This window comes from Hibiscus syriacus, unplaced genomic scaffold, assembly GCF_006381635.1.
Source record: "Hibiscus syriacus cultivar Baekdansim isolate YM2019G1 unplaced genomic scaffold, ASM638163v2 tig00111388_pilon, whole genome shotgun sequence".
In the NCBI taxonomy this organism is placed as follows: domain Eukaryota; kingdom Viridiplantae; phylum Streptophyta; class Magnoliopsida; order Malvales; family Malvaceae; genus Hibiscus; species Hibiscus syriacus.
The window spans coordinates 1,146,280-1,163,335 of NW_024063076.1; the positions used below are offsets into that span (position 1 = coordinate 1,146,280).

At 33.3% G+C, this 17,056-nt stretch overlaps 1 protein-coding gene and 2 pseudogenes across 1 annotated transcript; 2 read left to right on the forward strand and 1 right to left on the reverse strand.

Moving 5' to 3' along the window:
• Positions 1-890: 890 nt before the first annotated feature.
• Positions 891-1,913, reverse strand: LOC120160013 (annotated as a pseudogene).
• Positions 1,914-3,362: 1,449 nt separating this feature from the next.
• Positions 3,363-4,747, forward strand: LOC120159971 (60S ribosomal protein L35-like; the record flags this gene model as incomplete). Its single annotated transcript, XM_039170450.1, has 3 exons — positions 3,363-3,520; positions 3,597-3,753; positions 4,653-4,747. Coding segments are annotated over 3 exons (390 nt in total), but the record flags the coding sequence as incomplete, so codon positions are not given.
• Positions 4,748-8,609: 3,862 nt separating this feature from the next.
• Positions 8,610-10,205, forward strand: LOC120159972 (annotated as a pseudogene).
• Positions 10,206-17,056: the final 6,851 nt, after the last annotated feature.

A 17,056-nucleotide genomic window follows, 5' to 3' on the forward strand; every position in this document is an offset into this window, starting at 1 on the left:
TGATAAGGGTTCAAAATCAAATCATCTTTAGTATAAGGGTAAACTACGCATTTAGTACCTAATAGTTTGTCTCTAAACTTTTAAATTTTTTTTCAAAAATCATATCTAATGTTTAGTACTTAAATCATCAGCTTTTTCTCGTTTTAGTACCTAAACTTAAAAAAAATCAAAAATCAACATTAAATTTTGAACGAGAGTATTAATATAATATTCCCGATAATGTATCAAGTCCGATAAATTTATTTCCAAAAGTAATCTTATATTCCATAAACCAAAGTACCTTAGAGGATATACAAAATCCAAATCTAAAGACCAAACATTATTCAAATCATCAATGTGGTAAGTAAAATGAAAATTTCCCCACTTTCAACTGAAAAATGTCTCCATTCTCTTTCAAAAGTAATGGATTGGTTTAAGAAACATAAATTTATTTTATAATTTTAAAAAATATATATTAAACAAGTAAAAAAAATAGGTTATCCAAACAAGAAGAAAGAAAAAGGAGAAGGCGAAAAAGAAAGAGAAAACAACATTACATAGAAGTTAGCCCCACTCTTTGGAGATGAACTTGCAACCAAAAGTATGATGTATCATCTGCTTTAATTTGCACAATATTTTCCCAACATTCAGAAAAATGATAGCCGCACTTATCATTGCAGTACCAGTTCACGCGAGCAACTCAACCCAAATTATGTTATTTTTCCAGTCTCTCTCCATATACAAAAAGGCTCCTAATCTGATATTGAATCACAATGATGCAAGCTTTTTGTCAGCAAAAATTCCATCACCCTTCATTATGGAAACTATTGAACATTGTAATTAATAACACAGCTTCAGGGTTTTTAGATTCAGACAAAAGGTATACTTTGTGATGATTCCATTTTGCTCGGTCCAAGATGATCAGAAAGCACAAGAGCACCAAACATCATTTTTATCAAATGTCTCTTTTGAAAAAACAAAATCTATTGTTCCAACTTCTGACAACATTCCCCAGAAAAGCTTATATTTGATTAGTTTAAAGAAAAAGAAGGGGAAAAAAACTTAGTGTTTTTTATTTTTTATCAGCAAAGAGGGTTGGGCCATTGGAGAAGATGGAGGCGATGCTGGTGTTGCAGATGGCCAGAGCTGTGCATTCTTGTCCCTGGAAACGCTTGCTAGCACACTCGAGGGTGTTTCATCACCGATTACTGTCACTTTCTTTGTGCGAAATCTATACTGAAGGATCTCACTCCTGCATATCACTAACCATGTTAGTGTTTCTTGCTTTGAATAATTAATGAATGTGACAAATTTTCTCTCTGTTGAAAACTCACCTTCCATTTTTGAGATTTTTTTCTTACTTTCCCTTCACATCCTTTGCAATGGATTGACACCCTCAAAACCACTACCTGCTAGCAATAATCAAGAGATTTTAAGTCCCTTAACAAGACACAGGAAATGAACAGAGAGTGAAGACTAACCTGGTGATGGGACTCCGCGGATGAAGATGATTTTAAAGCGGGAGAATCGTCGGAGCTTACATGGTTTTTCTTTGTAGGCTGAGCTGGAAGCCTGGAACTGATGGTGAGACACGATCGGAGTCCGATAACCAATCGATAAAAGGTGTGTTGCTTAGAAGATATCTAGAGGAACCAGGAAGGCTCCTAAGATCATGGATATCAGCTGAACTTTTTCGACTTACATCACTTGGTTTAACAGAGCTCTTTCTACTCTTTTCACGGTGAGGCAGCCTTGGAAACATAGGAAATTCCGATGAACAAGGTGCATAAGGCTTAGAACGTTGACGGTCGATAGGCCGATGGCCAGAGTGGACCATGGAACGATGATCCAGGCTAGAGCAGATGGCTGTTGAAGCTTGAGAAGAACAGAAGAAGTCCATTCTTTTCATTTTTGGAGAAGATACAAGTTTCAAGGCTAACCAAAACTAATAGATTTGAGGCCAATTTAATCTTCTTTTAAGCAGCAGTTAGGTCCCACTTGAAAGTGTTTTTTAATCATATTGTGGAAAATTATGTGATTAAATTATGGACCTTCAAAGATGGTGATTAACTTTAGACATTATTCTAATGTATTCAACTTTGTATGATATGATTAGTACCACTACTAGCATCATGGGAGGCTATAGATTTAGAAAGCATGGCATTCAAGCATTCATAGGTATATTTCCTAGGCTATATAGCTCTTGAGATGAACCAAAAATCATCATTTTTGAGGTCAAAACAAAGATTGATATCTGAAAATCATCCAAGCTTTGTAGATTCTTGGATTTGTATGTCAAAGGGTCCATTTTACAACACAATGAGTCGAGTTCCATCATCCATCTCCTACTTGTTGCCTTTGCAAACTGCAAGCATCAACTAACTAAAACATATCCGTTCAGCTGCTCTACATATGAATAAATATAATACGGAAAAAAGATGTTTTTTCCCACCCCATGGCCACAAAATACAGCTTCTTGAATCTTGATTATCAAAAAGCTTTCTCATGGGTTACTCTAACCTACATAACGCTGCTAAAACATCTGTCAAAGCTACAATTATGTGAATTTCACAGAACAAAGGATCAACTTCTTTTGATTTCAATACTCAATAATGATGGTTCACGGATACAATAGATGAGTAAAGACATGCTAGTTTTGGCAGTTCATGTCAACATTGCCAAGCTACTACAGTCTCTTTTTTATTCTTACTTTATCGGCTAGGCAACAACATAGATCAAAATCACACTTTTAATAAAATTGTACAAAAAGTTTAACACATATTTAATCCAATTGATCCATATAAAAGTAAAATCAAACAATGTTCTTAACGGAACTTATAAAATCATTCAATTTTAAATGCATACCCAAAATCAACTCTTCTTTTTTCATTATAGATTTAGAGGCAGAATATAATCAATGAAGGCATAACAAACTATGTCACTCTAATTCTTTTTGTCTTGAAGTTTATCAAATATACATTGGAAAAATTAGTATATTCATGTAAACTCATACCTCGATCCACAATAAAATAAAATGTCGGAGCTTGTTATTGCAAAGAAAATGAACCCACGAACAAAACAATTCATGCTCGTCCAACTCTGTTGAACATTAGATTGGCCTTCCATAAGATCAAAACACATGTCAGAGCCCAAAACAATGAAACACCCGCTTTACCCAATAAGGGTTTTGTTTACAAACTACTACTGAAGTCTAAAACCGCGAAAGATACTCAAATCTGCACTTACCGGGCCTTCTTCACCGCAAAGACAGAAAAAGGGTAATGACGATGATACTAATGGAAACCCCATTTTTGTTTAGTTTCCGACTTACTTATATCAATTGTTTGATGAAAGTTATGTTAATCGCTTCTTTTTAACCTTTTTTTTGTGTGTGGTTGTTTATAGCAAGGATTAAGGTACACGAGCTAAGGAACAAATCAAAGAAAGAGCTTTTGAGCCAGCTCAAGGACTTAAAAGCTGAACTTTCTCTACTTCGTGTAGCCAAGGTCACTGGTGGTGCCCCCAACAAGCTCTCCAAAATGTAACTCTATTCCCTTTTCCTTCTTTTACTTGGTCATTTTTCATTTATTTTAATGTTTTTGGTGTTGGTTTTTTAGTAAGGTGGTGAGGCTATCGATTGCACAAGTGTTGACAGTGATATCCCAGAAGCAGAAGGCTGCATTGAGGGAAGCCTATAAGAAGAAGAAGTTTTTGCCTCTTGATCTCCGCCCCAAGAAGATCAGAGCTATTCGCCGCCGCCTTACCAAGCACCAGGTAGCTATGGCCGTATTCCATTACCTTTTGTTCTAATTTGATAACTCTTTATTATTTAATTTATTGGCATTTCCAGATTCTTTTGTTTTAAGTAGTCTTGTATGTATGAATATGTATGATAGTGAAATAATCTTGATTTGCACTATGTTGACTATCAAGATAAAAGCTTTGATATTCTGAGATGTTCCCAAGGCTGTTAATTTAGCTTGCTTCTCTTGAGGCCTTCTCACAAGTGCTGCTAACTTTTCTAGCCTTAACTTCTTCTCAAGTTGTTTCATTTTCCCATTGGCACTATATGTCGATTTTTTTCTATTTGGCTGGTATTTGTCCTAAGAGATGCTTTCTTTTCCCATGGAGATTGGTTGGAGTTACATGTTAATTTTCTCTAAAGTTTGTTTCATAGTTTTGTTTATGGTTGGGACATGTAGAGCAATAGGTCAGGGATGTGAAGCTGCCTTATAGGATATATTCTTAACTTCCATACTAATATTGAAGTTTGCCCATGGTGGTTGCTAGTATCCGAAGAAAATCAGTGATTTCTGCTCCTTGATGTGACAAAATCAGTTTTGGATAGTTAACCTCTTTTGCAATCTCGATCAAGCTGATGAAATCATTAAACCCACTAAGGGTTTTTGAGTTGAAACTGAAATAGTATAAGCAGAAGACCACATAGATGATGCTATGTTCAATATTATCTACTTGTTGAAAATTTGAAATGGAAAGCTGTTTTGCCTATCTAGCCTCCAGCTTATGTTTAATGCTTTGGTCGACTTGTTTGCGTTTCATAAGCGTCTGTATATTGAATTTTCTGCTCTATATGTAATCCTGTTGGCCCGTAAACTAGGATGGTTCGTTTTTGTTACTTTTGACACTGAGCTCTTGCATTTTGTGGTATGCAGCAATCGTTGAAAACAGAGAGGGAGAAGAAGAGGGACATGTACTTTCCAATGTGGAAGTATGCCATTAAGGTGTGAGCTTGAAATTTTCATTATCTCGGAAGTATGCCATTGAGTTGCGAGCTTGAAATTTTCATGATGAGAGATACCTTCTTCTATAGGATCCTAAATGCCTAGTCAATGATATATTGTTTAAACTTTTTGTTGTTTAATTCTCATTTTCTTCATTTTTCTCAGACTATGAATTATTGGAACTTAAAATAGAGTTGGTGGAGCCTTTTTTTTCATTTATAATATGCTATTGTTTTGTTCCCCTAATCCACCTTACGCATTCATGGCGAAAACCCATTATCTGGTTCAGGTTTCTGAAAGTCTGAATCCATTATCCCATTTCATAATTAAATTTTAACGACGTTATTAAATACTGATAAATTAGATCGTTTTCGTATCCAAACGCAGCCCTTAAATAAATCAAGCTTAACTAATGGTGAAATTATCTATTATTAAAGATTGTAATCTATTGTTATATATTTTAAATTATTTATTGTTTACATCATTTATAGAAGGAAAAAACTTCTCTGCCACACTATATTCAACTTGTTATATTCACGAATAAACTCATCTCGTTTATCAACTCGTTATTACGTTCTCTTTTTTTCTTTTATTTTTTACAATTTAAATATTGGTGAAAGTAAGGATTAAATTGAACACGAAGTGAACCATGGGATTCAAACAATGAAGCCTAAGGACCTTAAATATTAATGGCATAATTTAATCAAATTTTTTTAATATATTGATGAATATGTTCGTGAATGTTAAACGAACATGGTGGCGAACATATAATCAAATATGTTTGTGGTTAAATGAACATGTTGACGAACATATAATCGAATATGAATACAATATTAAAAATTTAAACAAACATAAATTAAATATGAACACTTTCAATTAGAAGCCACCGAAAATAGTGTAGGAGGAGGCCAAACACCGCGTAATAGATCGATTCACAAAGACTATTCAATTAGTTGACTCTATTCTCATATGTAATGGGGTAAGAGGGAGGTAGTGTAGTAGGTTGTCCCCAACATCAGGTTGATAGCAGCTTCCGTGGAAGACCTCCGTTATAAATTGTCCTTAGTAGGACTCGATCCCACGACCACAAGGTTAAGAGCCTTGCACTCTATCAACAGAACTAGACGGGCAAGACTATTCAGCACTCCCTAAACCTAAACAAGCAATTATTTACGGCTTAATTGCTCATAAAATTCCGATGGAAATTAACTGTAAACACATTCATATGGCATGAGAGAATCTACACTGACATATAATTTTATATTACGAGGTGGATTTTTAAAAAAAATTAAATTTATACAATTTTAGAAAAATATTTAAAATATATAATAATTAATTTAAAAAAAAACTATTATCACAGTTACTCCTGAGTCTATTTAAAGATAGGTTTAAATATAAAATAAGTGTCTAAATTAAATCACTTTTCACGAATATGTGTCTAAAGTATTTTTTTAACTCATCTTGGTGCCTAAAGTTACAAACGTTACCATTTTAGGTGTCCGAACCATCAACGATGTTAATTTCTTCTGTTAAATGAAACATGTCTTAATCTAATAATTTTAAAAGTTTTATTTAAAATTTAAAAACTACAATTATATATTAAAAAATAAAAATCTTGAAATAACCCCAAAACTTTGAGAACATTCATTTCGATCCCTAAATGTACATTGGTCATCGCCCTTTGCCATCAACGAAGCTCCACTCGATCTCACTTCCCCTTGGTGACCAGAACCTCTACGAAATTGTAATTGATAGACTGTGAATCAACGTTTTATACCTCACAAACCCTAGGATGAAAATCGCTATCCCAAGCGATTCTGAGTCAATCGACGATAACTATAGTGGCGTATGACTAGGAGGATGTCACGGACTACAATGACGAACAATGTTTGCTGTCGGAAAGGGCAGCGATGAAGGTTTAGGATTTAGGGATTTTGTGACTTTTTTATAATCTAAGAGAAATTAGTATTTTTTTATAAATATAAAAATTTTTTAATATTTAAAAAAATAAATTTCAAAACTATTATGACACGTATCACTTAATGAAAGAAATTAACGTTGTTTATCCTTGTCATGAAGATTGACTCACTGTCGTCGTCTGTTTGATTACGAATATCATTTAAGCTAATAAATCTCTCTAGTACTGGTCATGTCAAACAATTTTATCTAATTAATTAATTTCCTTTTTCTCCAAAAACTTCAATAAAATTCGTATTATGTTTTTTTAATCATATTTAACTACACCCTGAAATGTTTTCAGAGAACGTCTTTTTAGTTTTTATGGTTAATGTTTAAAAGGTAGAATGATTTTTTAACCCTTCAACTTTATCAATTTAGTTATTTTAACTCTTAAATTTGTATTGTATCTTTTTGCTCTCGAACTCTGTCAAATAAGTTATTTTGTCTTCATTAAAAATATTGATGTCAATTATTTTATATTTTTATTTATTAATAATTAAAAATACATTAAAATTTGGAAAAAAATATTAATATCAATATTTTTAATAAGAATACATTAATATTTAATTTGATTTTCTCAAAATTTTACTGCTGTGGAGAAAATGACAGTATTTGACGTGAATTTAGTATTGTTGTTTTATAATTTTATTCCATCACATTTAAGTCAAAGTTGAAAAAAAAATAGGAAATTTAGAGTAAAAAAATGTAACAAAAATTTAAGAATTAAGATAACGATAAAATTAAGAGGCAAAAGGAATATTCTACCTATTTAATACACATATCAAGTATAATTTTTATTTATACACCAACTATGAGATACCTTATAAAATTATGAAGTTCAACGTTAATTCAACAATAAAATTATAGAACACGTTAAGTAATTTCAAAGATATAAAGAGAGTATTGTTTTTAAGTTCAGGGGTGGAATTAGAAATCTATTATAGTGGGGTTAAAATAATTTTTTATTTTCTATGAATACAATTTTTTTAATTGAGGGTCGTGATAAAATTTTCTTTATTTATTTTTCTAAAAATATATATTTTTTATATTAATTAATAATTAAAAATATAATTGACGGGACCAAGAGTCCCTTGGTTCCGCCCATGCTTAAGATATCAAATATGAATTTCTTAGACTCTTATGAGCTCACCAATGTTGATTGTTGAAACTGTTCTATTTATTATATTACTCCATATCATTTCAACATGGATTTGTCTCTCTGCTGCATAAATGGCTGCAAAACCCCAACGTAAACTAGTCAATAAAATTACCATGCACACAAGGAATAAAAGATAAAAAGAACTAAGTAAACGAGTCGAAAAGCGAGTCAATAAACTAATTATTCGTGAACATAAATGAATCATGCACACATTTATTGGAGTTTGTATATTTATTAAATGAAGTAAGTAAACGAGTCAATAAATTGACTTGTTCGTGAATATCAACGAATCATATACATTTTATTCGTGTTCGTATATTTATTAAATAATATAAAAACATTATTCATACATATTTATTTAATTTAATAATCTAATGTTATATAAATTATTGTGAAATAGATGGATGCTTTATTCATTTAAACACCTTGGTTTAAGGAGGAGCAGGTCGTCCCATAAAAAGCAAGAAGAGCCCTAGTGTTGAGACTATTGGCTGATTTCAACGATTCTCTTACAATAATCAATAATTTGACCAAAGGAATTAATTGGTCATTGTCAGCGCCTCACGTAATCTCAACAAACCCTACATTTTGACTTTTCCAATTGAATTCCACCGCGTGGACTCTTTACCATTTCTCCATATAAAGCCCCAAACAACCCGTTCCGCTCACCACATCACTTGCCGAGCCGAAACAAAAAACATACAAATTTCACTTCTTTCTTCGTCTCATTATTCATTATATATCCAAACTCCATTCTCAGCTGCTCTGTAAATGCCAAGAAAAGGAACAAGCGCCATCTTCTCCAAATCCCCATCTCCTACGAGGATGAATCCTCCTCCATTCCCACTCCACCATACCTTCTCTGAGTCATTAATGGAGGAAAACATTGAACTTGCCGAGTCTGTCATTACCAAATGGGAAATCGATGTTGCTTCTCTGTTCTCCGACAAGGAGGAAGCCAGACAATATCTGGTTTCCATTAAGGGATTGCAAAAAGCCATGCAATACTTGGCTTTACACCACCCCAGTTCGGATAAACTCGGGCGAGCTCAGATACTGATGCAAACTACCATGAAAAGGCTCGAGAGAGAGTTTTACCAGATTTGAAGTCCAACCGGGCTTATCTTGACCCGGAATCCGTTTCGGCCCACTCATCTACGAGACCATCTGCTTCGAGGTCTAGCTTTTCGGATTTCGAAGAAGATGATTTGAAAACGAGTCGAGGGACGAGAACGAGTCCATACCTGAAGTGAAGCGAGTGTCGTTAGCTGCTATGGTGGATTTGAGGGACATCGCGGAAGCAATGATATCAGCTGGGTACGCCAAGGAGTGTACCAAAATTTATAAAACTGTTCGGAAATCCATCGTCGACGAAGCTCTTTATCATGTCGGAGTTGAACGGGGGCTTAGTTTGCAGCAGATTCAGAAGATGGAATGGGAGGTTCTGGAGGTTAAAATCAAGGCTTGGTTAAGCGCTGTTAAAATGGCGGTTAAAACGCTGTTTTTTGGAGAGAAAATCCTCTGCGATCAAGTGTTCTCCATTTCGGCTCCCGTCAGGGAATCTGTTTCACAGAGATTTCGAAAGGAGCCTTGGCTTTGTTTGGTTTCCCGGAAAATGTAGCCAAGTGCAAGAAAATGCCCGAGAAAATGTTCCGTCTCTTGGATTTATACGAAGCGGTTTCCGATCTTTGGCCCGAGATTGAATCGATATTCAACTTCGAATCAACCTCAACCGTACGATCAACGGCCGTCAACTCCTTGATTAAGCTCGGTGACGCCGTTAGAACGATGTTCACGGACTTCGAAACGGCGATTCTAAAGGATACAACCAAAACGACGGTTCCATGCGGTGGGGTCCACCCACTCACACGCTATGTAATGAATTACATATCTTTCCTCGCTGATTACAGCGGGATCCTCTCCGATATTTTCGCAGATCGGCCTTTCACGATTCCATCTGCATTACCGGAATCTTACTTCGGCAGTCCGGACAAAGAGGGAAGCATTTCAACACCGATTTCCGTCCGGTTTGCCTGGCTTGTCATAGTCATGCTATGTAAACTCGACGGGAATGCCGCAATGTATAAAGACGTGGCGCTTTCTTATTTGTTCTTAGCAAATAATCTCCAATACGTCGTCGGAAAAGTCCGTCAATCGAATCTGAATTTCCTCCTCGGCGACGATTGGGTGATCAAGCACGAGCAGAAAGTGAAACAGTACGCTGCGAAATACGAGAGGATCGGATGGAGCAAAGTGTTTGCGTCACTGCCGGAGAATCCAACGGCAGAGATTTCAAAGGATCAGGTGAAGGATCATTTCAGAAAATTAATTCCGCTTTCGAAGAAGCTGTATTGACACGTGTATAGAATACTGATGAATTAATTTATTATTTTTACACAATTCTTTGATTTATTAATTAATTTAATACTATTCCAGTTATTTGTTGTTTATGTCGTTTGGATTTTACACAAGATGCGACTTTTTTTTTTTATTAAGGTGATTAGTATTATATTTTTAAGATAGATATTGCCATTCGGAATTTAAAAAGAGATATATAAGTATTCTTGATTATCCAATAATTAATAGATCTTGTACATATACAAGTTTTGAGTTCTTATAATTTTTTTAAATCAATTGATAATTTATAAAATTAATTTGTATGTGAAACAAAAAGAATAGATATATAAGGAATTTATTTGATTACACGCAGTGGAGTAATTGAGTTTAAGTAATGAAATATTTCCTAAGCAGCCCGGAAATCAAGTTGCTTCACGAATACGACCCCAGAAACAAGAATCGCAACAATGGCCGAGGTTATAACTTGTTTCCCAATCTTGGCCTTGTGAAGAGATTTCTTCCCATCACAATTACAATTGATTTTGTTTTCGCCCGGTCAATGCAACACACAGCCACATGCTGCTCAAGAAACGGGTTTTTCCCCCAACAAGACAGTGAGGAAATAAATTTTGGGATATAGGGCTGTCAAAATTTTATTTTGATATCTACGATATTTTCTATAGTACATAGAGAATTTGTCATTTCGAGGTGATGAGTTTCGAAAGATATTATTATTATATTTCGTTTTTTTTTATTTAATTAATTTCTACGAAACTCGTCTCCACAAGATGGCAAGTTGCTTTAAAATAATAATCAATTGTTTTTATCTTCTTAATATGATGAGTTCCAACGGTCATACTGATATATGACTGAAAAGTTAAGCAGATTGTAATAGATTTTGTTTGAAAGAACAACGAACTATAAACATTAACTTTAACCATTAACCATTACAATAAGGAGAGAAAAACAACGAACCGTGAACATTACATTAAGAAGAAAAAATAAAAAATTTAATATATTACGTTAAGGACGTAAATAGAACTAACCTTACGTACACCTTAAATAGTAAATAAAATCATAAACATAGTAGTATTCATTATGATGTTTTAATCTTCATAATCAGTAGACTCGTTAGAAGTAGTATTAAGTTTTTCAATTTTCCATGCTTTTTCTTGTTGTCGTTCACATACAAATTGGAACCGTGCTTCTAGGTCTCCATCATCTATGTTTGTTTCTTCATCATTTGTCTGAGTTGGTAGAAAATTCGAGTTGCAAACAACATCCTCAACTGTACGAGCAAGGTTGAGATCAGCGAACTCTACAAACAAATCGACATTAGACAAAGAATGATAGAAGTATGTCTCAATCAAACTAGTAAGGTCAATATCATCGCTTAGATGAAACCTCGTGCATGATAGTGGCAATTTATGATATAATGAAAATATTCTTCTACTGCTTCCGAGTTGAACCCTTGTTTATATATTGAACTTCAACTCGTCTAGTTGATTTTTTTTTTGAAACACATGGTTAAAGTTTTGCAATCATAAAAAACAGTTGCGCGAATAGTCAAGCTTGGGAAGTGAAAGACTGAATTGTTTTAGATTTTTTGCTTAAAATGAGTATTTTAGCTTTAACATCACACATATTAATAGGTTTATGAAAAGTTTCTTCCATGGTGCATTATTTTGCCTATAAGAAATGCATGTTTTCTTGATATGAAGTGATATATCACCACTGAAAAGTTTGCTGAAATGATTTGATATATTACTGAAAAAGTTGCTGATATTGATTAATTGGGCACTGAAAAGTTTCTGCCATGGTGAATTATTTCTCTCACTGAATTGAATGGTTATTGATGATAACTTGTTTTTCTTTTAAATTGACTTACTTCATGTTAATTTTCATAAAACTTCTACTTTGTACGAAAGCATTGAATAACCAAAAACCTTTTTCAAGGCATGGCTAACAAATTTTTCACAGTGGTCCACTCAAATGACCAAGTTATCCAAACTGGTGACGGTGTTGTGTTTATGTCACATAGGCTCGTAAATATGATGTTCCCTATAGATGTATTGCATTGCCAAATGAAGCAGAAAATTGAAAGAAAACTTAGATCCCATGTTTCATGTTTGAGTTATCGACACATAATTTCAAAGACTCTGCTCAAATATGGAGGAATCTAGGTTGATGATGATGACGATATAGCTTTTATGGTTGGTTTGCATCAATCTTCAAATAATCAAATGATTGATATATACACTAAAACTACATGTATTCCTACTTCCTCAACATCAATTTTTCAAATGTACAAACAACAATGTCAATTGTAAGTGGAGGATATGTGTCTCATACCTACAACGAAAAATGTTGTGGCAAGTGACAATGTTCTACAACCAGCATAGTTGTACGTTGAGCTCTTTGACACAAGACCACAAAACACTTAGATTCTGATGTCATATATGCATACGTCAAGCTTTTGGTGGAGAAAAATCCAATGATTCCAATTTCAATGATAATGACATCAATCTGGAATGCATTGGTTACATTCCGTCTTATTACAAGTCATGGATGGAGAAAATGAAAGTTATGACACTATTATACAGTGATTCAGATCAGTCATACAATGAGCTCCCACATCTATTGCACGCAATAGAATTTTTCATCCCAAAAACCATTGTTCGTTCTTTTATTTATCACGTGACCACGTTTGATGGACATGTTATCCTAGGGAAGAGAGTTTTTGGAGGCTTGTTTTGGGCTTTCAAGTCATCCATCGAAGGTTTTCGTTACTACAAACAAATGGTTCAAGTGGATGACACTTCTCTATGTGGTATACAAACATGTCCTGATGATACCTATTGCACAAGATATGACAGAAACATTTTCCCCATTACCTTTTCCATTGTTAAAAATAAGTCTGAGGAAAAGTATAATTTCTTTATGTCAAACTTGAATTCCCATGTTGTCACACGAGATGGGGTTTGTATGATCCTAAATCGTTCACCTGAGTTATTGGCCACGATTGATAGACCGGGAAGCATGTGGTTGCCTCCCTATGCATTTCTGGCATATTGCATACGTCATATTGCATCCAATGCTATAACGAGGTTTAAGAATAAGAGATCAAGAAAGAGATGATCAACATGGGTAACTTATTCTTTTATTTTCCTTTATTTATGTTTTTTTATTTATTATTATACTTAAATCTATTTTTCTCAAGGATATACTTTACTATAATCGAACTTCAAAACTAGAAAATCTTAAGAAATATGGAGAAGAGGTTTATAAGTTTGTAGCTTAAATATCTTAGGAAAGATGGTCACATGCATATAATGATCATGGTCAACATTACAGTCATATGACAACCAATCTTGATGAATGTATCAATTCAGTGTTTAAAGGGACTACATCTTTTGGTAGAAAGTATTGTTTAGAAGATTTACTTCAGATTGGGTAAAGTATGGGCAGACAAAGGTGCCCAAGTAGAGGCAATGATTAACGAAAGTAGAAATTGGGCTCCAAATATGGAGAAAGCAAAGAACATAAATCAAACACATGCAACATCAATGTATGTTCATAATTTCACCAGACTCGATTTTGATTATGTTGTCCAAGCACTTGTTCGACCACATTGGGGTGAGAATTCTACCACCTGCACTGGTAATCTTAATAGAAGATGGTGTGATTGTGGTCGATTTCAAGCCTTTAGAAACCCATGTACTCACGCGGTTTTTGCATGTATACATGTGAATGTCGAACCATATTCATACGCTGATGATTGTTATAGCTTGCATACTATGCACAACATATACAGTTGTGACTTTAAGTATCTCCCAAATGAAGCATGCCCCTCTCAATTTTGACATTATTATTATTATTATTATTATTATTATTATTATTATTATTATTATTATTATTATTATTATTATCATAATTATTATTTCATTCCTCTCAATAGGTCGTTTGTTGTGTCGGTTTGGTTCTTCTTCTTCTTATGTTGATCAGACCCAAAATGATCTTTAGGAAAAAAATTTAAATATTCTTCACACAAATGCATGATTTGGTTCTCATATAACTCTATCAACTAACACAACTCCTATTTATAGTGAATTTTTTTCAAAATTAACGTTGTAACTCGTCACGCTCATATAACAAGTTCCAACAACTACAAAAGCTACTTTTTAAATATTTCTAAACGGCTATATATTTAAACCAAAATAAGTTGTCACCTTGAGGTGACGACTTCAATCTTTTTTCTTCCAATTTTCTATTTAAAATAAATAACTATAAAAAATATATTATTTTAATAAAACTCATCACCTCGACGAAAAGAGTTCTGTAGAAATTAATTAAATAATAAACACGTAATATAATAAAAACATCCTTTGAAACTCACCTCGAAGTGATAAGTTTTCCATATACTGTAAAAAATGTTCTAGATCCAAAAATAAATTTCTGACAGCCCTACGTCCCAAAATTTATTTTTGAGTTGCCATGTTGGTCCCAACCTATTAAAATTTGCCACATCAATATTAATATCCATGTCATTTACACATAAGAAAATTAGTCAATTATAATGCTTTCAAAATTACACCATAACTACCACATTCATAGCCCTTTCCTTCTTTTAATTCTTTACATTTCCATTAATTCTTTCCTTGTATTCGTAGCCGAAGATTGAATATTTATAATGATAGATGCAATACTAGGACGATTTGTAATGGAAGACTGACATACTCCCTGAAAGCGATGCTGCAGGATGAAGGCATATGCAATACACCAGCAAACACTGGTGCTTGGCTCTATTCAGCTTGCCGAGGAGAATGACAGTTCCTCAAACCTCCTTGAACACCAAGTAATTTATTTTGAAATTTATGAATTTATATAGTCTAGGCGTCTCCCCTTTTTAAACTTCCTCATTTGCTCTTCGTCGCTAATCTATCCCACCTGAGGAAGACGAGTCGGTTGAATCATCTCTGATTTGGTTATTTAGAGGATTAAGTTTTTTTTGCATGTTTTGAAAAAGGACAAAACGATATGCACGAAGATTGCAAAACCAATCAGTAGCTGTGAGGGGGCATGTATCCTGTTCACGAACACCATATGTTGTAAAAGCCATTGGTATTGCAGTTAATTTACTGATGAAATTGAAAGGAAAAAACTATATTTCTGTGTGTATATGCCAAAATGTTGGCACCTCATCATCGATTTGATCATATCATTTCATCTTCAACCTCGATTTCTTTAATTGATTCTAGAACCCAAAAGTAAAAAACAGTAAAATATCAGACGTGAGAAGAGTGATCCAAGCAGGCTGCGTTTGAAGAAGAAGATGACACATCTGAAAAGCTTCCTGAGTTTTGCTAGATACTGGAACTACTTTGTGAAAATCGCCCATCAACTTCTCTAAATATGCAGCAGCAGCATCCATGAAATCGTCCATTAATTTAGATGAGAAGGTCCATAGATATTGTTTGGAGGCATTATCATTGAAGGAATGACCTGCAATAAAAAAATCAGAAAATAATTTATACCAATAAAATTTACTTTTTATACAATATGTAACTAATTAATCTTATACTTTCGAAACTTTCATAACTTTGAGTAAAATCAACCGGTACATTTGAGTACTCTTCGATTGCTGATTTCTTTTTCTCTACATAAAATACAATATTTATCAAAATAAAAATAATTGTATCGAAAAGTGCAAATAAGAATACTTACTAGAGTTAGGTCGCTTGGATCTTTTAACTTATTTATAACAATCCGTCTTGTAAATCCAACATTTCAACACCCCCGACTTCATTTGAGACGTAAGGGGGTGTTTGGATGATGGAATGTTGGATTCCCATAGGAATGTAATTTACATTTCCGTTTGGTTAGCCCGGGAATCTCATTTTCGGTAATGTAAGATTACCAATAGTGGATTTTTGGAGTATATTATTTTGGAGTATATTAGCCCTCTTTGTATCTTTCCTTTTGATGAAAACCAAACTTTGAGAATTTTCTTTATTATTACGAAACATATTTGCATCAACTAAATTAATAATCTATATAAACCAATATAATTTTAAGTATTATAAATAATAAAATATCAAAAGAAAAAAACTAAAAATTAATATAATTAAATGAAATATTTTTAAATCATAAAATAATAATTAATTTATTAAATTAAGTCAATAAAATTATCTCTAATTATAAAATAACATCTAGATGATAGGCATAAATAATAAGTAAAACAGAGGTTTAAAAAAAAACAAAGATGTCGATTTTTTTAACCTGATTGCTTCAGTCCCGTGATCGATTTCTCCACGTCTTTTTTCTGTGATAATTAAGATTTTCATGTAATTTTTTTTAAATTCGTGCAATAATTAAGATTTTCGTTCAAAACTTTGATATGTGCTGTTGAAAAAAAAAGTGAATTAAAAAGACTCTAAAAGAATCTTTAAATTTAATATAATTGTAATATGGATCAGTGAAAAAACATTTGAAAAACAAAATCTATATAATAATAATTTTAACACGAAATATAAGTCGAAAACAAATCGTTGTTTTTAATCTTAATCATGACGTCTTAATTGCGTATGCGAACCAGAGCTTAAAAGAACGAAAGAATTTTAATGAAATAATTATTTTTGCTAGAATTCACGGCTTGAAGCCCTTGTGTCCCTGACTCGCCTCCAAAACAAATCAATATAATGCCGTACAGCGTACGTGGCGAACAACTCACCGTTAGAAGATACTAACCGCATAATTGTGATCCAGAGATAAAAAAGCTCATATCTACTACAAATTTGGGCTTCGAACCACGCTAGTATAATTGTCATCAAGGGTGACTTAAAAAAATTAAATTTTTACTTAATTTGATGTATAAAATTCA